The sequence below is a fragment of the Eubalaena glacialis genome, chromosome 18 (assembly GCF_028564815.1).
Source record: "Eubalaena glacialis isolate mEubGla1 chromosome 18, mEubGla1.1.hap2.+ XY, whole genome shotgun sequence".
Lineage (NCBI taxonomy): Eukaryota > Metazoa > Chordata > Mammalia > Artiodactyla > Balaenidae > Eubalaena > Eubalaena glacialis.
Window position 1 is genome coordinate 15,977,369 of NC_083733.1, and position 24,307 is coordinate 16,001,675.

Genomic DNA, 24,307 nt, shown 5'->3' on the forward strand with positions numbered 1-24,307 from the left:
GGTTCGAGCCCTCGTTTGGGAAGATCCCACATGCCGCGGAGCAACTAGGCCCGTGAGCCACAATTACTGAGCCTGCGCGTCTGGAGCCTGTGCTCCGCAACAAGAGAGGCCGCGATAGTGAGAGGCCCGCGCACCGCGATGAAGAGTGACCCCCACTCGCTGCAACTAGAGAAAGCCCTCGCACAGAAGCGAAGACCCAACACAGCCAAAAATAAATAAATAAATAAAGTGTAAAAATTTTTAAAAAAAACAAACAAAAAAAACTCTACATGGCTCAGCTGTGATTAATATTTATAGAGTCAGAATAATGAAAACACTGAATATTAATATGCCCCCAAATTATTAATCATAATGGAAGATGAAGGGAGGGGAAGACTGAGTGTGTAGGGCGCCGGGGTGTGTGGGTACCGTGTCTGTGTGTGTATGTGTATGAGAGAGTGCGTATGGATTATGGGGGGTATGTGTGTGAGTGGTATGAGTGTGTGAGCTTGCAGAATGGCATACTAGTAAAATCCCCATCTTCTGGAGTAGAAAGCCAATAGATAATGTCTACAACTTACCAAAAAAAATTTTTTTTAATCAAGAAATAGTAGTAGAAGCTCGTTAAGAAATATGGAAATAAGTAACAAAAGGAACAATTAAACTTGAAAGGCGGTGCTCTGGGGAATGGGACTGGCGGGGGCTATGCCATTTTTCACAGTAAGGTTTATATAACTTTTTGCCTTTAAAAACTTCATAAAAATGTGAATGATAACATTAGGATTAAAGTCCCCACATGGCCACGACATGTGAGAGGCTGAGAGGATGCGGTAGGCAATGGAGAGACCAAAAGGCCTGAGTCTGCAGCCCGGCTAGGTCATTCGACAGCATGCCCTCGGAAGGAGAAAGAGGTCTGCAGGGGAAGTTGTGAGCCCAGCGTGTATGAGGTGGCACCCATGAGAGGTCCAGGAAGCTGTGCGAAGGGCACGTGCCAACACCAGGAGACAAAGTTTCAAGAGGCTGGGAGCCGAGGGCCAGGCCTAGTGCCCGGGTGATGACGGCACGTAGGGCAGCCTGAGGACCACGAGCCGGGGTGTGGGGCGGGGGTCTGGGGGCTGGCGTGGAGGATAGTCCAGAGCAGCAGGAGGACAAGAGAGAAACACGTCCAGGGAAGGGCGCTTCCAGAAGGGAATGGGCAGCAATTTCAAAGACCACAGAACGAAAAGGCTCAGCACGTAGCCACTGGGCTCGGAAAATCTGAAGTCAGTGGTGACCTTCTCAAGGATGGTTTGATGACGGGAGGAAACGGGCTATGATAGGCTGACGTGTGAACAGGAGATGGACCAACACAGAGTGTTCTTTCAAGAATCTGAAGATGCTGTTGGAGAGAGAGAGTGGAACACAGGATTAAGGGAGGCTTTAACCATTAAATGGTTTTTAAAGAGACAGGTGACTGTCCTGTGCTCCCAACCAGAGAGAAAGGGACTGGAAGGGTGAAAAAATAAGAGAGTGGGGAGATTCTACCGAGTGAGGTCCCGGTGGGAGTGAGAGTCACACAGGGAAGGAAGGAGAAGGGGACGGCGGGTGAGAGGACACGGTGGAGGCGGAAGCGCGGGGTGAGCTCCCCTGGAAGGTCTCCCCCCTCTTTGTGAAGTAACAGCCAGCACTGAGCCAGGAACAACTGGGTCGCTCTCAAATACAATCGCAATGTTTATAACAAACACATATTTCGATCTTCTCTGAAGTTCATTCTTACAGACCAGACTCGAGGTCACACACTGCCCATTCTCAATACTGAGCAAGACATAGTTTAGCATTTGCTTTATGTCGATCTGAACCAAAACACTGAATCTAGAGCGCACCTCAGAAGAATGTGGGGAGAGGGGACAAAACATGGTCTGTTGGTTTGCTCCCTGGGCAGCGGCTTGTGACATCTGAAGAAAAGTGTGGTGCTAAGTTCCTTTAAAAAATGGGAAAAGCAACAATCCCTGCGTGTCCCCTTCAGAACACAGCGGTCACCTGTGAGGCTGGTAATGGACGTGAGGGCCAGCTGCACCAAGCCGCAGCCCTCAGGAGGCCCCTGCCCGGGCGGCCCCGGGCCCCCCATGCCCGCGAGACCACTCACCGGGGTCGGTGGAGGGGCACCTCCGGATGGTGAAGATCTGCCCCAGGTCCTCGTCCTCCTCCGGAAGGCCCTTCTGCAGCCGCTGCAGCTTGCGCAGGCTCTCGCCGCGCTGGTGCTTCATGGAGCGCACGTGCTGGATGAGGTTGAGCTTGGCCTTGGTGGAGTACTTGCACAGGACGCAGTGGTAGTAGCAGCTCTCGCCCTCCACGCCGCTCTCGTGCTGCTGCAGGTGCTACAGGGGCGAAAAAGAGGGACACGCCTCGGGTAAGCCACTCCAAGCCCACCATGCCCTGGCAGCAGCCCAAGGACCCCTCATGCGGGTTGCTTGGTTTTCCCAGCGGGTCCTTCCCCAGCAGCTCTGGGGCCAACTTGCAGATAACAGAGTGAAGGGCTTCACCGGTACCAAGCTGGCTCTCGTTCCCGTCTCCCTCACACGCGTCAGCGTGCTGACAACGCTGACGGATCCGACCCTCCCAGTATAAAACTGGTCTTCCTGGCACAATAATTAAAGGTTCCTCCTTCCACTCTCCAAAGTGTCCTGCTTTATTTAGAACAGGGGTCGGCAAGCTATGGCCCAAAGGCCAAATCCACCCTGCTGCCTATTTCTGTAAATAGGGTTTTACGGGAACACAGCCACATCCGTTAATTTGTGTATTGTCTCTGGCTGCTCTCTAAACACCAGGGTTCCATAGTTGCAATAGAGACTGTTTGGGGCTTCCCTGGTGGCGCAGTGGTTGAGAATCTGCCTGCCAATGCAGGGGACACGGGTTCGAACCCTAGTCTGGGAAGATCTCACATGCCGCAGAGCAACTGGGCCCGTGAGCCACAACTACTGAGCCTGCGCGTCTGGAGCCTGTGCTCCGCAACGGGAGAGGCCGCGACAGTGAGAGGCCCGCGCACCGCGATGAAGAGTGGCCCCCGCTTGCCGCAACTAGAGAAAGCCCTCGCACAGAAACGAAGACCCAACACAGCCATAGATAAATAAATAAACAAATTAAAAAAAATAATAGAGACTGTTTGGCCTGCAAAGCCTAAAATCTTATTATCTGGCCCTTTACGGGAAAAGTGACCAGCCCCTGTTTTAGGGGATGGTCCACATAGTCACCTTACCTGTATAGAATCTTAGGTCAGTAACACAGAGCCAAAGCTGCTGTTTGGCTATTTCACAAGAAAGATGACTCAAGTTTTTGTATTTAAAACTACAGACTATTTGGAGAACCCAAAATTAGGTTTTCCCCTGGATTAAAAAAAAAAAGACAGAAAAATAAATTTCTCCAGACTAGTTTCCCTGTCAACATCTCAAGGTCATTTGGCTTAGTGCTCAGATGGTCAAAATTACACTCTGTGTTGTGCTTGTGTCAACACAGTACTCTGATTTCAGAACACAGAAGCCCCAGAGCTGGCAGGAAGCAGGCACACACAGGAATAAAGTCCGATGCACAAGACAGTGGAGGCCATGGAAACAGTTAGCCGACCCCAGACTTCTGCATTTAGGAGAAGGCTTAAAGATTATCCAAGCACAATGTTCACATCCTTTCGGGGCCTCTTTGAGAATATAGCTGAAAGCTATGGACCCTTTTTATTAGCAATTAGGGAATTGACATGCTCCTGGTATAGGAAGGCCGCCTCCTTCATTTCAAATGATTCATTTTAGGGGAAGAGGGAACTTTTCTATTGGGTGCACATAAAGCAGAAGAAACAATTCCAAAAAGTTCAAGTGGTTGACCCAAGGTAACCCAGCTAGTTAGTGGGAGAGAGAACTAGAAGCTGGGTCTCACATCCCCCAGCATCCTTTTGGAGGAGGAAGTTCAGATAATGTATTTTATGGGCTCATGTTTCCACCTGTCCATCCCTCTTTCTCCTCACCCTCATCCCCACCTCTAGTCCCCAGAGCCTGGCCCAAGGGACCACACAGAGTACACGATAAATGCCTCGGCACTTCTTTGTCCGGCCCCTCTCATTTCTGACCACACTTGCTCTATTTGATGCCCACGCCTGATAACTGTTTCTGGTCCTGCTTGGGTATCTTTCTCGTCCACACTATATGGTGAGACACTCAGAAAGCACAGCGGTCAGAATGTCCTGCACTCTGCCTAATACTGAAAATACCAAAGTGGCCCTAGCAGCACTTCCTATTGGATGACACGGCTCTGAAGCTCACGTGCTCACATGCACACATCCTATGTTCACGGAAAAAGTGTGAACATTCCAGAAGCACGTTTGGACCTCGTTGGAAGAGGAAATACGAATGCAACAATAGAGTGCTGTAGAAAACCTACACTACTATAATAACTTTTGCTCTGGGGCCAACTTGCAGATAACAGAGTGAAGGGCTTCACCGGTACCAAGAGAGAACAATCCCTTCTGTCCTCAAAATGGGTGATTTAACACACTCAAGTGCAGAGCCTCGGAACAAAGCAATATCTTCCCTCCCTGCCCCGGCCCCGTAATAGCTGTCCTAGAACAATCAAAACCAGAAGGAGTTGGAAGCACTAGCAAGCTCAGTGTTAACCGTCAAATTATAACAACTGAAAATATAAAGCTACTTTTCTTGAAATAAATTTGAGCTGATTTTTTTTTTAATTGTGTATCTTCAATTTGCTGCCTCTGACATAAGGCTCCTCACAGAGGATTTCAGGAGTATGGAAAGCACCAAAGCAATGTTTTCTGGAGGCTGCAACCCTGGGGAGAAGGAGAGTCTGAGGCGCTAGGTGGAAAGGAAAATGATGCGCTCGTCCATGCTCCTTCTCCCCGACTTCTCCACAGGGACCCCCGAAAGCCAAAAACTGCACCAGGATATTCCTGGGAGCAAGAGTTTGGCTTGGGATTGAGGAACAGGAAACTTGTACAGGAGCCAGAAACTGCTGTCTTGGATCACTAAGACCAAAAGAATGACATTTATTAAAGTTTCAACAAAAACTGACTGAATGAAAGATAACAGGGAAAATACCCATGGCATCTAAAGCAGTAAGTTCTGTTGAGGGATTTTGGTGGTATCATGAACTATGAAATCAGAGCAAGTACCATGAATGCCCTAACCCCAAATTCTCATTACTTTCCCATGAAACAGGACTTCCTTGCACTAAAGCTCTGAATCTTAAACATAAAATTTTAATATGGATGTGAGGGTTCTTTTCCAAACAGCTGGGGTTTCCAGTCTCTGAGCCAGAAGAGAGGATAACATGGCCAAAAAGTGTTGGATGGGAGTTGTCAGATGTCAGATGTATTTTGTCCTCAAATCCATGGGTTCCTGGGTGACAGGGCTGTATAAATCCTGAACTAAAATAAACATGATACTGGGGACTCCTGTTTAAAAAATAACTGTATAAGGATGATGTCCCCAAACCACTACACTTGACTCATGGTGGTCAGCGGCAATCTCTACTGCCACCAGGAATTCTTTTGTCGGCCATGTGAGAACCATTTTGGAAGGGAAATGGTTACATGTTACAAATGGTAGAGAAAAGAATAAAAGGAAATGCGGAAAACAGAGCCACGGCCTTTCCCACTGATCCCGGTGCAGGGAACATTTAGGGTCCTCTCTTAGAGACTTGCACAGAAGCATAATTCAAAATTCCAAGATTGCTTTTGCACTCCAAGTTCATTCTTCAAGACATACACACAAAAATCCAGAATAAACTATTTCTCCATCCTAGGAAACACCTGCTTATAAAGGTTATACCCAACCCAAACTTCCACGCACAACTGGAGTCTCTTGAGGTCTACCTGCATGTGACAGCGCCTGTTCTCACCACATCTTGTAAGCTCGGTAATTCTCAGGCTGTCCAATCTCCAGCAAACGGGGGCCCAAAGCGAGCAGCAGGGTCCTGGGTCCTGACTTCTGTGACCTTCTCCACACCATCTGGTCATTTCCCAGGCCTTGAGTGGGTCAATGCCCTGACCTTGTTGGCCAGGCACCCTCTCCCTCCCAAGATGCCCTGGCCCATCCCCAGAATTCCACCCTTGGAACCTGCCTAATAAGACGCAGCAGGAGGGGATGGGGCTGCAGAGGCCGATGAGGACTCCACGGGGCAAGCCAGTCAGCCAAGGACATGCTTTCCCTGCAGAAGAGAGTAGATGTTTTCATCTGGAGAAAGAGGGAGAATGATTTGTTCCTGTCCCAGCTAATTAGAATACCCTCAATTGGGATCACAATGTATTTAATTAAATTCACTGTAATATATGGAGAATCCACCAAGGCACAAATCCCAGTGGAACACTCAGTGGAGGAGCTGCCTGCCTCCTTTCAGAGTTCTTGCTCTCCTCTGCAGGCAGGAAATTCTTCTCCCACGCAGATACTGGACTCCCCCAACACTCTCCCCCTCACAAAGGTTGCCCATCCTTGGGAAGGAGGACCCAGGTCTTGTTTGGCTTTTTCCATTTATTTCTTTACTCTGTGCTCAAGATTCTTAACTGCTCACCTCTATCGGGTCAGGTGTGCAGTTGAAAAAAGAAAACAGAACAATAACTTCAACTGTGGTTAGTGTGCTACACGTGGACCCAAAGAAAACTGGCCACTGAGCCCATCAAGCAGGGTTTGGTTTTGGTTCAATTCTAAGCATCTACAACACATGAGACACTATGTAAACACATACACACACACACACACACACACAGACTATGCCCTACCCTAGGGCATGACCCTGCAGGTAATAAGGCAGTGATGGTGGTGACTTGGCAGACAAGCCAAGGAATATAAGGAGGGCACCCCTTTAGTGTGAATACCATTGTGAGAATACACCCTCCAGCTGGACCGGTGAAAATCACTGGCTCACTCAAGAAAAATCAACATCTACCCACCAATGAATAATGAAGAAGCAGGACCAACTAGTAAATCAAGAAAGGGAGATCTACCCAGCTAAAGAAGAGTGGCAACCGAGGTCCAACCAAACTCACTCGGTTCAGCCAGCCTCTCCTATAACCCTGAACCCTGAACCGCCTAGGGTTTCCTTGTTTTCCCCCAATCTCACTGGCTGTTTTTTAAAGTGCCTGCAAAGCACTGGGTTATATGAACTGCAAGTGTACCGTTGTTTCCACCGAAAGAAACTTCTACACGTGGCAAGAGGATTTACTTCCTGAAAGCTCAGAGAAGTACAAGGACCCACGAGAAGGGAATAAGTATCCGGTGTGACTCATAAATGGAAACAGAGAAAGAGCCCAACAAACTCCAACTTCTCCAACTGACCACCGTGCGGCAGAAAACAGACTGTCCTCACAGCAATCGAGTAGCAACTGGATTCACACACACTAGGTGGGCAGCACCTGTGCTGGAAATGAGCGAGCGGGGCTCCCTCACACTGGTCAGGGACCCTTTCCTGTCCATCTGTCTGATCCTGTCGGAGCATTTATAATTTAAAATGCTCGTCCTGTCCTGGTTTAGCTGGCAGGCGACACTCGTGTGCGCCTGACACGGAAACATCCAATGTCCCACGTCTTCCCTTCTGGGTCTGGTTCCGAGGGAAGAACTTGGAAAAGAAAAGACCTCAATACAACAAGAGGCGCCTTGAATAATAGGCCTGGCACGTGAGGCCGAGTGCAAAAAGCAAATTAATAATTAAAAAAGAAAGGAAAGGAGCCAGCCCGCGTTATTTGTGGGATTCCACCCCATTAACATGTTGGGCTCGTCCACCCTGGCCAACAAATGAAAGTCCAAGAGACGAAAAGAGGGCTCTTGTTAGAAAATAATTCATCGTGAAAATCAAAAAAATGTGTTCCTGTTACTTGTTTCCCAGGAAAACTAACCAAGTTCTGTCAGAGGACATCGATTTCTATAAATCTGGAGGGGCCCCGGCTCCCTCCTCCTCCCCAACAATAGGAAACTTCTAACATCTGGTTCTTCATGCATGGAATGCAAAATATTGATCAGGTTTTGTCAAAGCCTCCCCTTTAAAGGAGAAATGGACAAAGTACACTCTGACACACACACACACGCACACTCACAAATGAAAACACACGATTCACAAACGAAGGTTCCTCGGGGAATAATAACTGTTACAATGAACACAGGAACGCCCACCCCGCTCACCACATTCTCCCATGGATACAACGCAACTGTACTCGGAGGGCAAAGCAAACAGTGAAGCTCCCTAATGGGGTAAAGCAGCTCCCAGGCATCCCTCCGGGCAAGCGGCAAACCAGACACCTCCGCATCACAGAGAAGAAGCCCCACGGCGGGCGTCCAAAAAGGCCCCTGACACACCTGTGGTGCTCGGAAGTGCAACCCGGCACAGGCAGGGAGAAGAGCCTCTCAATCCATAAAACAGAGGTCCCCAATGCAACAGGCTACTGTTGCATCAGGCCTCTGGAGGGAAAAAACTGTTAACCACAGCAAGCCCGGGGCTTGGGGTGAGGACTATGAAAGTCTCACCAACACTTCCAGTGAGAAGGAACAGGAAGATGAGGGTCCAGAGCGAAGCTGCTAATTACCCAGTAAGATGAAATAAGGAATATGTAAGCAGGTGTTAATTCACCATCATACCCGTGCATGGCATTTACTGCTGAGGAAGCACCTTCACACATTTAATTTTCTCATGACACCCCGACGTGGGCAGCGTTTGGCTCCTGTCCTTGGAGAAACCCAAAGCTCCAAGAAGTCATGTGACTCCTCGCCCCCAAGGTCCCACAGAGCATGGAAGAAACAGGACAGGAACCCAGGGCTGGAGGCCAGGCCCACGGCTGCCCAGCTACACTGCAACGACCACGGGGTGCGTTCTGGAACACGAGACTCTCCAGACCCGGGTATTCACTTTGAATGCCTAAAAAAGAAATTGTTTCAGGTGTAATGCAATCCAGAATGGGGGTGGTTAATTTTTTTAATCAGGGGTTGTGTTACAGTTCCAAATTTAATGTTGCATTCTTAGGAAAGCTTCCGGAAGGTCAACCTAAATATATATGTATTCTCTGTTTCATGTTGGCTTTTCACCCACTCATGCCCTCATCCTCGGCACCTGTTAATTTAGTCCTATTTCACTGCAGGAGCCCAGCAGACAGCGTAAGATATAAGCCCCAACCACCATTTACAAGGGAACGTGAAAGGAAGTAAAAATATTCCCTTAGATCAATCCATTTGCGTTGCTCTGACCTATTTTCCAGTTTCTAGGCCAGTCTCCTCACGCCCTGGAACAAGCCATGACTGTTCGCTCTCAGCATCCGAGCTCCAAGGCCAGAGTCAAGACTTTCTAGCCCTGCATCTCTTTGCTTGCATGAATGATATTTCCTCATTCAAAAGTCTCAAGATGAATGTTCCTTGAGAGAAGTATAGTAAATTCTAGGAAAAAAATAAGGATAAATCTGCAATCTATAGGTTGTTTCGGCCTTGGCTTTGAAATCTTTTCTAGAAAAATCCAAGCATGGACTCTTGTGGAATGTTGATGCCATCCCTAACAGATTTCATTTCCCTCTGTTGGGAAAACTCCAGAAAGGAGTGTGGCACAACTATACATAGAGAGGAAGCTGATAAGGTGTGTAGGAGTCCTCCCTAAGGAAAGGGCCCATCGGAGCCTGAGGTCTCAAGCAAAATAAGGGCTAGTTTCCACTACGGTCAAATGAGCATCTCCATAAGCTCGGAAGCCAACGGAGGTATGCGGTGGGGAAAACAATCAAGCGGGTCCTACAAGGCTAACATCAAACTGACTATCCTCCAGGAACTACCCAAAGCTCCCTGGATCTGAAGATCAGCCCTTCACTAAGGGCACTGGTAACAGTGAGTTCATTAAGATGTGCTTCTTCCCTTACGCTGCTTTCCAGCTCTCACAGGTGTAAGTCCCCACACAAAACAAAGGCCGCCATATATATGCTACTCAAGCTGGTCCTCATTCAACTCCGTGTCACACTGTTGTCATAACGGTGGTTTAAGGTGAACTCTGGATTAAGGCAGGCCAGGGAAAACCCTCCCTCTGTGCTCCCTTCAGCAAACTACACACACGGGGTGGGCCTCAGTTGCCTCATCTGCAACGTTGGAACAATAGCAGAAGCTCCTCATAGCACCACTGGGAGAGGTCAACGGGATAACTCACACGAAGTGCTATATACAGTGCCTGATGCACGGCTTGCCTTCAGAATCAACAAGGCTATTATTACTACTATCATTATCTTTCAAACTAGTTAAGCTTTGGGGATTAGGAATAGAAACGAATGTCTACTGAATTTACCTATTTGACATTTCCCTCCTTATGACCAATCTATCCTGCCCCCTCCCTGGGAACCACCACCCCACACCACCCCCCAGAGCCAAAGAAGAATCCCTTGTTGACAATAAAGAAACTGCGATGTACAGAAATTATAAAATAGAGGGGAAATTGCACACACACGGGAGCGACTTCTTCCTTACAAGAGGTGCTTAATTTTTATTTTAAGTCCCTTGCCCAAGTCGTGCAGCTGGTGCAGGCAGAGCCAGGATCACACCCCAGGTCCATGTCCTTGCCACAGAACCCCATGTGTTCTCTCTGGATCTCTCTGCCCGTGAGGTGTCAATATAATGAAAATCAGAAGCCTTGCTCTTTTATCACATCTGCCAACATCCCAGGTGAGAACCAGGAAAGGAGAACTTTGTTGAAAAGGCTACAGACATGGCGCCGATTCCCCAAATCCGCTCTGAAGGATTTGCTTATTTGTATCTCCAACCCCATGACAGTCAACACAGCAGGAAAAACATACTTGTCTGGTGGTCAAAACAGGTGCGTTACTTCATCTGTAAAATACAGATGTTTATACTTGCCCTGTCTTCCTTGGAGGCAATTTTAAAAACCACATGAGCAAACAAATGTGAAGATCACTCAGAAGGTCTGAAGGACTACCTGAATATCTGGCACAGGCATCATCTCTCTACCTTGAGACCAGATTTTGCTTCCTCACCTCTGATTGGCAGGTACACCGCCATGGGCTTGGTGGTTAATGATGCAGATGTGTTCCAGCTCAGCGGTCCTCTAACTGGAGCGTGCATCAGAAGCACCTGGTAGGGGGGGGCGGTGCGTCATGCCACAGAGTGTCGGGCCCACCCCAGGGGTTTCTGATTCACCGGGTCTGGGGTAAGGATGGAGAATTTGCACTTCTAACAATCTTCCTGGTGGGATACTGACGCTCCTGGTCTGGGATCACACTCTGAGAACAGCTGCTTTGGACAGCAACTGCCACAGAACAGAGACCTAAGTCAGAATACATGGAGACATTCCCCTGTACAAAGGAAAATTTCCAAGGCCTGACATTTCCGAACTGCCCGCCTTTTCCCAAAGCGTATTTCAGATTCTAGCAAACTGCACTCGATACATCATGCAACGCCTGCACACAAGAATTTACCCCTTTAATGAAAAAGTCACTCGGAAGCAGCTGCCTGCTACTGGCCTGCTCCAGATACTTCATAAAAGTCGGAACTGGCTCTATTCATCTTCCTCTCCCCTTTCACACCTGCAGTCTAAAATTTCGTGGGGCTGTGGCTGAAGGCGTGACTCTTGATGGCGAGGCATGAGGCATCACTTTTTCCTTGCGAGCCCTTCACCCTGCTGAGCGCACCTATCCAGATGTCTTGCTGGAACCGAGCCCACGGGAGAGCTTCCACCAAATATGAGAAAAATAAAATGGTCTTTCAAATTCCTCCCATGCTCTTGAACTTTCTAGCTGCTGCTGTTGAGAGCATGAATTTGGGGCTCAAACCTGGAGGCTTCTCTTGAGCTCCCACGATCTGTTGACAAATACCCTCATCACCTTCATTATGAGAGAAGAACACGGGCCGCCAGCATGAGATGGGCAGGGGGCAGCGGGCACGCACAGGGCTGATTTCTTCCTCATAAAAGGGGCTTAATTTTTATTTCATTTTTTCCCTTGAAACAGAAAATGGGAAAGTGAAACAGAAAATGGGAAAGTGACCAGGCACGAGAGAACAGTTCCCTCTAAACAAATGCCTTTGATGTCGCTCATTCTGGCTGCTAAGACATTTCACCCTTTCTCCTTAAATTATGTGGATTTTGTTGAAGGTTGAGGAAGATAAGTTACACTTGTGGGAGGGGGACAAGGGACCGAGAGAGTGGAAAGAGAAAAATGCTTCTTTGAGGAAGTGGAGCCGAGACCAGGAGATGGCTGGCTGCAGAGTGGACGGCCACGTGGTGAGAGGGGACACAGTTTTGCGAAAGATGACACGGCTAGTTTCTCTGCCCTGCTTTCAGGTTGCCACTCCCCCCCCATAAATAACCCAGACAAACACCCTGTACACTAGGTTTTGCCCTCCTTCCCCCCCTTTTTAAGTCTCATTAAAAGCCGATACTGTTCGGCCTCAAGATGGAGAGCTCAGCATGGATTTTACTGAACGTTAAATCAACCAGCAAGCGTAGCCAGCAAACTCTGTGGCACTTTAACTTTAAATAATGCAATAATTATTGAATTTCCTTTTTATAACTGAAGTGCTGGAATGTAAACAATGGGGCTGTAATTGCAGGAAGGGGGGATCAATAGAGGCAATCGTTTTCAGCCATGTTAATTGTAAATACAATTGCTCCAAGATGTCAGACTTGTTCTTCTTGCTCCCAGAATCATCCTAACGGATGACAGAGTCCAACTTTCCCATTACAGCTGTTCGTTCCTTTAAGAGGTTCTCAATCAGGTCTGATCAATCTGTCAAGATAATGCATGGAGTAAGTAAGACTCTTCCAAACACAGGCTCCCAATCAATAGCCCCGACCAGCTTAATGAGGTGGGGCTAAGGCCCAGAGGGAGGTAACAGCCCCCTGCTTGCACCTAGGTTTGGCAGGCTGGCTTCCTCGCATGGCCCTGATAAACAGATCAGCCCTTAATGAGGACATTAGTTATGCATGCTTCAGCAAGCAGCAAGGCACCCGTCCCTGGGGACAGACGGACAGAAAACAAAATAGATTAACAGAAAACAATATGGTGCCAAATTAGGTCCAACTGAAGACTTTTCCCTCCTTCTCCTGCTTTCCTTAATTGTCCAGCAGAGTGGAGGACATCAATTAATCATTCCAATGGGTGTGAGCTCAAAGCACAGGAGCACCCGTTGAGCTGGGGGATCTCTGGGTGTCTGCCGGCTTCCCGTGGGCTGTCACTATTAGGGCCCTCATCCCCTCCACCCCGTTTCCAGACTACAAGAGGGGCCTCTCACAGAAGGAGAGAAGGGAGACCAGGCTGAATCTTGATTTCTGACAGCCACAATGGGGGGTGACGGACTGAAGCCGGACAAGAACAAATCTGCTACTCTTCACAGGTGATGTCAGTTTTTGAGATCAAGTTTTGGTCCTGAGAATGGGTGAGCCCTCACAGACAAGGAGGAGGAAAGTCAAGAGTCTAGAATCCCAGGGCTTCCCTGGTGGCGCAGAGGTTAAGAGTCCGCCTGCCAATGCAGGGGATACGGGTTTGAGCCCTGGCCTGGGAAGATCCCACATGCCGCGGAGCAACTAAGCCCGTGCGCCACAACTACTGAGCCTGAGCTCTGGAGCCCGCGAGCCACAATTACTGAGCCCACCCACCTACAGCCCATGCTCCACAACAAGAGAAGCTGCCACAGTGAGAAGCCCGTGCTCCTCAACGAAGAGTAGCCCCTGCTCGCCACAACTAGAGAAAGCCCGTGCGCAGCAACGAAGACCCAATGCATCCAAAGATAAAAAAATTAATTAAAAAAAAAAAGAGTCTAGAATCCCACTTCACCTGTCCCAGCATCTTTGCAATTCGCACAGGCTCTGCAGGAGTTTGAATTCCCATGAGGATAACCTGGATGGCTCCTGGGGAGTCTGGAGAGCCATCTTTTCTCCCTTGGAGGGCACTGTGTGTCTGCACCCTTGTTCCTGCTGTGACTGGCTAGGAAGACAGCCCACTGGGGAAGTCCTTAAGAAAGGGCCATGTAAAGGAACATTCCACCAAGAATACAGCAGTGCCTTTTCCCAGTGGCTGCATGGCTTAGACAGAGCAGGGGTTCCCAAAGCGTGGCCCCTGGACCAACAGCGTCAGCACTTCCTAGGAACCCTTCAGACCCTGTCCAGGTCTACGGAAGCCTCGAGGGTGCAGGCCGAGCTCATTTGACGCTTCCGATGCAAGCTCATTTGACAACCACCGTCTTAGAGGATGAGTAAGTTAGCAAGTTGGTCCTTTCTGGATCAGAAACAGTTCAGTGCCCAAGATCTATCTATAAAACCTCTATTTTCCCTGAGGTTTGCATCAGGGCCCACCACCCATCTGCTCCAGAATGCAAGACCTCTGGGAATAATGAAACCAAAAGAATGAGACCCATCTGAAAACTCCATTTTATTAGTTGGAAAAGATCACGGAGTGGGTCACACTACTGAATTTCAAAAGTTAACAGTTGCATAATGTGAATGAAGTAAAATGAGAATAACAGTCTTTTTAAAGGTATGGGGATGAGCAGAATAAAAGAAAATAAATATACAGCTAGAGAGGTCAGATCCCTCCCTTGTGCAAAGTCCCAGCTCCCAGGCCACTCCTTCTCCGAAGCCCTTCCCAGCTCCCAGCTCCACCTCTCCCTCCTCTGGGCCGGCAAACCGCCAGGAGCAGGGTCCACACTGTACTCATCTCACTGTGGTTCAAACCGCCCCCTGCTCCTCCGCCACACTGTCGACAGCACCTCACAGGTGGGGACAACTTTCTATCTCGGTTCTGGGCAGAGCTCCCAACCCACAGCAGGTACTGAGCGATGGCCGGCTGAAAGTCTAAACAAACAATCCCCTCTAATGCCCCACTGCTGCTCTCAGTCTTCAGCTGGCCACTCAAGACCTAGCTAATCAAGTCCAATTCCCTTCCTCCATCTCAGATTTCAACCCTCCACGCCACGCCATGCCCCACACACAACTAGACAGCTGGCAGTTGCCACCTCAACCACCAACCCTCGTCTTTCTGGTCTCGGCGCCTCTCCTGCCTAGAAACTCTCCCCAACACCCTTTCCACCTGCTAAAAGGCTGCACAGCCACCAGAGCAGGCAGATAGCACCTCGGCCTGAAGTCTTTCCCCATCACCCCTGAGCCAGAACCCCGTCTCCTCGCCTCTGGGATGTCAGAGCACAGGTGATCCCACCCAAGCCCACCGTGAGTCATTCTTTTCAGGAAATGCTTCCCTGGACTTCCACACGGGGCTCTGCAGTCCTTGATGACCCAGATGGGACGCTGGGGCTGAGGGAATAAATACGTTTGCTAATATACGCCGCTCGTTTAAATAAGGGTTTTTGGCAGGAGATAATGACTATAAATGGCTGTATTTAGCGACTTCGTTATTTCAGTATATGGATCACAAAAGGGCTGTCCTCCCTCCAAATCAGCCAAATGTCTCCCAGCCAGAGGCCAGCTTAGTCGGTCACTGTCATTCTATCCTCCATTTCGTCTACACCCCTTGCTGTATTTACATGGGTTTAATATCGCTATCCTCTTTTACGAGAGCTCTTTTACTATTAAACTGACAAATAGCTGCAAGACTTGGAGATACTGAGAAACAGCTAGAACATCCAGACGATCACAGAAGACGCGGGTAGAGAGCACACAGGGCAGATACCTCTCAGGGGGAGTAACTCGGCCATGAGAACTCCGAGGATGAGTTCACAAGTGTCCACCGCGCCTCTGTAGATAAAAACAACTGAGTACACAGTTTAGTTCTAAACGTAAGATCCTACGAGAGACAACGGAGTGATGTGACAGTGCTCGGACATCTGGAAGGAGGTGGCCGAGTGGGCACCCCCAGAATGCACGACAGAGCAGCTGGGCTGTCTCCAGATTTGAAGAATCAGGATAAGGACTTTTTTTTTTTTTTTTAAAACAGACACACACACACACACACACATACATCTTTATGTTCTTCCCGAGTTTCCTGTCCTCCTATATGCTGAGAACTGCTGCTATCTGGACCCCAAGGAACTGGTTACGTCTTACACTTTCATCAATTTTCAAGTTCTGGGACCTGCGAGGAAGGAACCATTCGCCACACGGGCTCAGAAGCTGAACACTCAGCTGTGCCCCCCTCCCCTTCCAGTTTATGCCCAAGCTCTGGGCTCGCCAGCCTTCTGACTGGCTGGTCCCACTTACGACAGACCCTCCCCAGGGTCTTCCAAGCAACCTGGTCCAGAGATGCCATCTCCCAGTTCTGCTCTCGACCTCCCAACAGAATGTGGCTGTGAGGGCAGTCAGTGAGATATATTTTTTTAATCATATTTTTAAATGGTGAAATACACGGAGGGTTTTCATCAACCAGCCCACACTGACCAACACATCCTTTCCCCATTTTCATCCAAGCTCACTCTGGTCCAGCAGGTCCAAGAACCACTGTGAGGTGGGAAGGACCCACAGTAGAAGACCTGCTGGAGGCACAGTTTCATCCTGGACAGATTGATGGTTTACAAAACCTGCTGGAGAACCGTGAGGGATCTTCCTCAGTGAAATCCAAGTTTCAGAAAACTGCATCTATAAAACTGGAAACTGGGGAAATTTCTTTGAGCAGCATGATGGGGTTTAAGGCAGGTCTAGAGGATGTCGGAGAAAGGCAGGACTAGGGAGAGGATGGCTGAGATCCTGCCAGCCTTGGGGCACCAGGATGCTCTGGCACGCACTGTGCATGTTAGTAGGGACTGTGTGACTGGGGCACGGTGACATCTGGACACAAACTGGCCTGCAGTTGCTTCCTGGGGCTACAGTATTAGGATATGGCCACTCATTCACACCTCAATTTGTTAGGTGGCATCTTTGTGGAATCTCAAATCCAGGAGGCTACTCTGTATTCACACAGACTATAGATACTCTTTTTAGCAGGTGCTTTAAAGGCTGAGAGTATTAAAATACAAATTTTTCAATGACGTTTCCAGATTACTCTATAATAACATGAGGCCAGAGGAACCAACAGCCAGTCCGGTTTCTGGTGACACATATTTTTACAGCAGTCTTTCTTCCACCTTTGGACTCATTCATTTCCCGTTTGTCTATCCACATTCGTGCTTCCTGTTTCCTTCACAACAATGAGAGAGATTATAAATCTTCTCTAAACATTGTTTCCATCATTCTCTGTAGGTGAGAAAGGTCCTCCACTAGAGCATCTTCTCACACTCTCCTCCACTGCACCACACCCATCTCCAGCCAGCTCTGCTACCTACTGACTCAGTCCCTCAGTGACTTCTCGGGCGCGTGTGCGTGTCTGTGTGAGTGTGCGCATGCGCGTGTGCGTGTGTGTGTGATACTGGGTCACGCCACTCCCTCCCGTGCATACTTCCCTCCCAGCTCAGCCAAATCCTGCTTCCCTTTCTGAGCATCACATCTCCACCCCTATTTCTGTCCACGGTGATGCTTTCTCCTCTGAACTCAAAGCCTCCATCTCACGGCACGTCTGAAACCCTGAGCGACGGTTATCAGCTTTACGTACGCGGCATATTCCCCCACGAGACTGGAAGGCTCCCGAAGGCAGGGACCGTGTGCCCCCGTACTGGGCGCACAGCAGTCAGGTCATTCTGCAGCGAGAACACAGGCTTGGGAGTTGGGAGCCATGCAAGAGAGAGGGGGCTCTGACACCGCGCTCCCTCCTCAAGTGTAACGTGGAATAAGGTTGCCACACGATGCGGGGCCGTGAGGATCCAGAGAGTAAATCAATGTGAATGTACTTCATAAATGGTCAGGCAGAATTAAAAGAAAAAACGTTGGGTGATGAGAATCGGTTGGAGGGGGCACCTGAAGACTCAGCAAGCCTTCCCCACCATCTGATTTCACTGGGGTCCTAAGTCTAGACAACGACGAATTAATTACTGGATCACCCGTTCACTTACCTCGCTAATGAAATCATCGGTTCTGCCGGGGAGAAACCGGTTAGGAGGACTGGCTAGCCCCTGGGTGTGAGTCCCACTGGTGTCAGCTGCATTCCCCAGCGCCAACATGACTCACGAGATGACACGAATTGCCAGTGGGCTTTGTTATTATGTGACCTTCAGCAAGTCACCCTTTCCCGCTTCAGTGATAAAATCTGGATGGCAACACGAAGAGCCTACTTCACAGCATTTCGGTGAGGAATGACGATGGCGCACAGCTTGTAATGACTGGGAAGCACTCTGTCTTTGTGGAGAGCTATATTACTTAACATTTAGAATAATGCCCACTGTTTCAGGTTGAGAAAGCATTCAGATTTTAGCTAAACTGAAGGCTGAACATATCCGTTAATGAGCAGTGTCCTTCCCATAGAAACACTGAAAGCTACTCAGTCTACTGAATTAAATGACTAGCAGTACATTAGCAGGAAGCTGATGCAGGTTTAGTTACCATGAAACCAGGGTCATTGCATCCTGACAAGCAACTTCTTAAGATCACAGAAATACACCAGAGCCAACAGAGCTGACAACTGCATTTTTAAGGGTGGATTGGGGCGAGAATAATTTCTTAGTCCACAATTTCCCCAGAATTCATAAAACTACAACCTCTTAAAAGACATATTTCTATCATCTAGACCAGCTGTCAGCCAACTTTTTCTCTAAATATCTGGACAGTAAATATTTTAGGCTGAGGGCCATCTGGTCTGTCACCACTGCCTAACCCTGCCACCAGAGCACAAAAGCAATGATGGACTGTGTTCCAATAAAACTTTATTTATAAAAACAAATAACTGGCTGGATTTGTTCCATCTAGTAGCCATGTGCTAAGCCCTGATGTAAAACTTTGAGAAAAATTTACCCAATCATTCAGAATATCAGTGAAGAGGGGAGAACACACACACACACACACACACATACACACACTTTGTTAAGCAAAATAAGTTCCTTCCAACTTGTCAAAACTCAGTAAGAGCCAGACATGCAAACTTGTTATAAAAGTAAACTGTTTCAAACTGAAGGTCAATAGTAATTCAAGTACCATTTAACTCGGAATTATGAAATCACTCCAGAACAGTTAAGCTTCATCCTTGTTTTCAGGCATTTGAACGTAAGAACTTGCGTGTAAATGTGCTCTGTAGTTGGCGGTACCCGTTCTCAAGTTCCACATCTCAGTCTACAACCACCGTGAACAATGCCGCATGAGTGAGAGTTAAGGTTATACATTTATTCAGAACTAAACAATACCTGTAACTGATTCAACTTTTAACCAAACTAATGACGGAATTGCTAATGACAATAAAAATGCAGGTGTCCTCTATGCCCTCTAGCAGATGAAAATAATCCATGTTTAAAGAGCCAGGGAGCAAAACGAAAAGGTGAAAAATCAGGTCATGATCGTTCCTGTGTATCATCCTGCACACCACGCTTCTCTTTCCTAAGCATCTCTTAAAAGGAGAATGCCAGCAATGATTTTGACATCCAACAATGAGCGATCAAGAAGTCTGGATTTAGAGAAATAAAATATTTAAACATTCTCTCAATAACACCATCTATGTTTATGTAGCCTTATAGAGACTTCAAAGGGTTTGGTCCTTCATTATTTCAACTGATTCTCACAACTACCTTGTGAAATTAAGGGGATACAGATGCCTTTCTTCACTGTCTCGTGGACAGAGGAGAGAGTTAAGTCAAAGATGACAAACTGGCAGCAACTGGGGAGACTGTGGGTATGAGCTGCAAAATTCTTGGAGTTTTAAAAAATTCTTGATTCATGACTAACACTTTAAAATCTGTGACTTTCCCATGCAACTGAGATTTTCAGACTCTGTTTTACAATTATCTGGATAAGATGGGGCAGGTGCTGTCCAACCAGCACTAGCACCCATGTATGATGCCTACACAGCCCCCGTGGGCACCTGGGTTGGTCTCCACTGGGCTGTGCCATGTGTAAAAGAGAATGGGGCTTGTGAGTGGGGGCCATGCAAGTCGACCCCGGGTCATCTCATCCTGGATTGGCGTTGGTGACGCCACACTGTGCTACACTGTGAATAACCCAGTGCAAAGATCCCCCTGAAAACCAGCGCCTCTGCTGGAGCGGCAGACCACAAAACCGAAGGCGAAAAGCTGAGCTACAGCATGCTCGGGGGATAAGGGTCTTCAGGATGAATGTGGCTTCGTGAGGGAAGCCAACTTAGTTCTGCCACAGGAGTTAATATTTGTTAATTGGTAGGAAAAGGTAAAATTAATGAGGACATTAACATAGCTATTTAAAAACAGCTCCATGTTCCTCCCATTGTAACACATGGAACTATCAGGAAGTAATTGAGGGAAAAGGACACTGTCAATTCTCAATTAACTGCATGAATGAAGCGCTCAGTGACACGGATAATCCAAGTCATTTACATTTGGATTTAGAAAGTAACATCTTTTTCCCTCGGAAAACTTACCTTCCTAATCACGGCTTGCCGAATGTGATGGAGAAATCAGTTTACCTTCTCTGTCAGAGAAGAAAGCTGCTTGGGAGGCTACAGAAACTGCCAGGAATTTCAGACCTGCCACAGATAACCCCAGGCAGATCAAAGAGTGGTGGTCCAATATGGTAGCCATTAGCCGCTTGTGATGACACCCATTTGAATTAATTTCAATAAAATTTAAAGTTCCGTTCCTCAGCCACACAGGCCACGTTTCAAGTGCTCATAGCCACACGTGGCTAGTGGCTGCCACGTGAGAGAACATATAGAACACTTCCAACGTCTTGGAAGGTTCCAGGGACAGCACTGAATTCTAGGTGGAGAATAACCTCTTCCTTCCTGGATTAAAGAGAAAGTTGGGGGCAGGGAGATGCTATGCTGGCACCTTCACAGAAACAAAAGGGAACTGTAATACTTGACTCTCTCAGCTAGTTTAATTTCAAGCCCAGTAATGTAGACTCTTGTCTAGGGAATAACACACACAAAAATAAGCATTCCATTCTAAGTAAAATGAGGTTTTGTTTAATTAACAAGGCAGAAAAACGGGTGGATAAAAGGTGAGGCAGGAAAGCCTGGTTTTGAGCAAACATTTGCCATCTGTACCTGCACCTAGTGTGGCCACGCAGCTAAAGGTAAACAAGAGGGAGATGGCCACCCCGCGGGGCCCGCCCGGGTAGGTGCCACCGGGAGCGGTGTCGGACCCAGTGTCACTTCACATCCTCATTAATTATCTTGAAAGGAGAGGGTTAGTAAACAGCAAGGTAATTAAATTCACCGATGATGCTAATTTGGGAGGCTTTCGTAAGACGGGCAAGGGCAGAGGCAATATAAAAGGGACCTGGATGGGTTAGAAGTCTGAGTGGAAAATAAAATTAAGCACTGGCTAAACAAACACTGCTTTAAATAAGTCTTATGGAAGAGCCAAAATGTGTCCAAAAAGGAATCTGGAAAATTGATGTACTAAAATGAAAACGTTTGAAAAACGTCTAAGGCATACAAGCAGAATAGGAGTAAAACAAGGCTTTTTACGATGTTTAATACAAACGTTTACGTGCCCTTAGAAGGAGGTCTGGGAGGAACACCAACTGTTCACAGTTGCTGCCCTTGAGAGGCGTGGCCACAGAGAACAGGAGGCGGGGAAGGGCCTTCCACTTTAACTTCACATTCTTTAAAACCGATGACTCATTTTTCAAACAAACACGTATGATGCGTTATTTAGTTGTTTTTTGTTTGGTTTTTTAAAAAAACTTCTTAGTTTGAAATAATTTTAGATGGACAGAAGAGCAGGAGAGTACAGAGTTCCCACGTGTCCGCACCCGGCTTCCCCTGCTGTTAACATCTGGCGTCTTAACATCCGGGACGTTTGTCAAAACCAAGAAATAGACGTTGGTACAATACTGTTACTGAAGAATAGACTTTATGTATTTACATCGTTTTTCCACTCACGTCCTTTTTCTGTGCCAGGTTCCAAAGCAGGATCCCACACAGAGTTTAGATGTTAATCTCCAATCTGTGCCAGTTCCTTCGTCTTTGGTGACCTGGTCACTTTTGAAGAGTGCTGGTCAGGTGTCTGTAGAGCATCCCTCAATTTTGATTTGTCAGATGTTTTCTCAAGATTTGATTGAGGTTACTGCATCGCATGGTGGGGGCGGGGGGGGCGGGGGAGGACATGACATCAACATGACTAATCACTGGTCAGGTTAACCTTCATCACTCAGAGGAGGTGATCCTGCCAGGCTCCTCCACTGGCAAGTTACTTTCTTTCCCTTTCCATACTTGATTCACCAGAAGTGAGTCGCTAAGTCCAGCCCACAGTCAAGAGGAGGGGAATGAAGTGCCACCTTCCGGTTACTATGCTGTTAAATAAGATTAAAATATCCCTTAAAAGAGATAACCTTCTCTTTGTGCAAACAGAAGTATCTAAGGAAGATGTCTGTCTACAAGGTCAGAGTTGTCGTCTTTGTTTTCAATACGTGGATTCTCAACAACATAGATGAACAAATGCCCACAACTGCAGAGCCCTCACTCCATGCCAGGCAGCGTCCTGCCCACTTAGATATATTAACTCATTTAATCCTCAGAACAGCCTGATGAAAGTGAGGCTGCAACATTATACTGATCGACTCCAAACTACAAGTGGGGAAACGTGGCACAAAGAGGGTCAATCGCTTGCTCGTGTTAACACAGTCATTAAATGGCGGGGCAGGATTCGAACTCTGGCCTCCTGGCTCTGGACATCGTGCTGTCCAGAGAGCTCTCTGTGATCCTGCTTCTCAGTATACAACTCCAAAACTTCAGGACAGTCAAATGCAGCAGCCAAGTGTAATTCATGGAGAAGAGTGACTTGGGGCAAGATGTCAAGACCCAAATGGGGACTTCCCTGGTAGTGTAGTGGTTAAGAATCCACCTCCCAATGCAGGGGACATGGGTTCGAGCCCTGGTCCGGGAAGACCCCAGATGCCGCAGAGCAACTAAGCCCGTGCACCACAACTACAGAGCCTGTGCGCCACAACTACTGAAGCCCGCACGCCTAGAGCCTGTGTTCCGCTATAAGAGACGCCATCGCGATGAGAAGCACGCACACCGCAACAAAGAATAGCCCCCACTCGCCGCAACTAGAGAAAGCCCGCGCGCAGCAACGAAGACCCAATGCAGCCAAAAATGAATGAATGAATGAATGAATGAATTAAAAAAAAAAAAAAAAGACCCAAATGGGACAGAGGCTTCTCTGGAGAGAAGCACACCCACAGTGGCATTCCTAGGATCAACACTGCTGGGCTAAGTAGGCCCAACAAAACCAAGATGCTCTGGGGCGGGGGGTGGGGGCAGGGTTTCAACAGAAGACAGTCCTCCTTTACCTTTAGAGAGAGGCAGGGAATACAGGACACCTGAGCTCGTCAAAGGACCTCTCCGTCCACAGGCATAGAAGATGCTCAAAATCCATGGACCACAATGCTTACTGATATCCCAGCCCATGTGTCACAGAGACCAGCTTGGAAATCTCCCCCCCAATAACAATGACTATTCCTATGCTTCTGAGGGTTCACTGTAACACCCTCAGAAGACACTTCTGGAGTCAGCAACAGAGCACAGAGGTCAAGGCTGGAGCAAGTCTGTCTGGCTGGGGAGAGAGAGGATGTAAGACAGAAAGAGACCAACCACCCAGACGGGGGAAGACACTTGGCCCATGACCTGCCCGATCTGCAACGTGGGCTTGTTTAATCCCAACCATTAACTCTTTGATATACTGACATCAAAAAGAAACAAGGAAATGAGCTGTTTCTAGAAAAACAAGAAAGGAACCAGGAACGTGTGGACAGTTGCCGCCTTCCCCAGTAGCCCACATTACTCAGTTCCCACACTGATCTTTACCATTATCCTTCGCCAGAGAAAAACGACGAAGAAGCAAGCGGGGAGCAATAAATGTCCCTTTCCTGGATGCCCGCTCCACACCACGGTCTTCTCTAAATATCCCGTTCATTTCTCCTCCATTTAACTCTTGCTTGTACTGTTCTCCAACTGTTTCACCTGCAAAAATTTGCCTTTAAAATGCCACTAATACAGAACTATGTCAATTCTAACACCACCCCGATCCCACCTCACAAGTGGGCAGACAGCAGGTCTTCCATCAATACCTAGAATTACAGAACAGGGAACAGAAGGTACAGCCTTTGGTGCTTGTCTCCGTGTAAGTTTCCCGGATCAGCGCGGTCGGCCTCTGTTTAAACACATCCATCGAGCTAGGTCTTAAGAGGAAAACAGAAACACCTTCTCTCAAGACGGAGTCTCAGTGTGCATTTTAAAAGCGCATAGACATATTCTATTAAATGCAGAGGAGTGCTGGGACTTCCCTGGTGGCGCAGTGGATAAGACTCCACGCTTCCAATGCAGGGGGCCTGGGTTCCGCCCCTGGTCAGGGAACTAGATCCCACGTGCCACAACTAAGGAGCC

At 48.0% G+C, this 24,307-nt stretch overlaps 1 protein-coding gene across 3 annotated transcripts in view; it reads right to left on the reverse strand.

The window, feature by feature from the left end:
* The window catches only part of ZFHX3 (zinc finger homeobox 3), a 252,974-nt gene that overhangs the window by 101,468 nt on the left and 127,199 nt on the right, over positions 1–24,307 (reverse strand). For all 3 annotated transcript variants that reach the window (XM_061174008.1, XM_061174010.1, XM_061174009.1), the window contains one exon: positions 2,105–2,336. In XM_061174008.1, the coding sequence (XP_061029991.1) occupies positions 2,105–2,336 (232 nt within the window). The remainder of the gene's footprint in view (positions 1–2,104; positions 2,337–24,307) is intronic.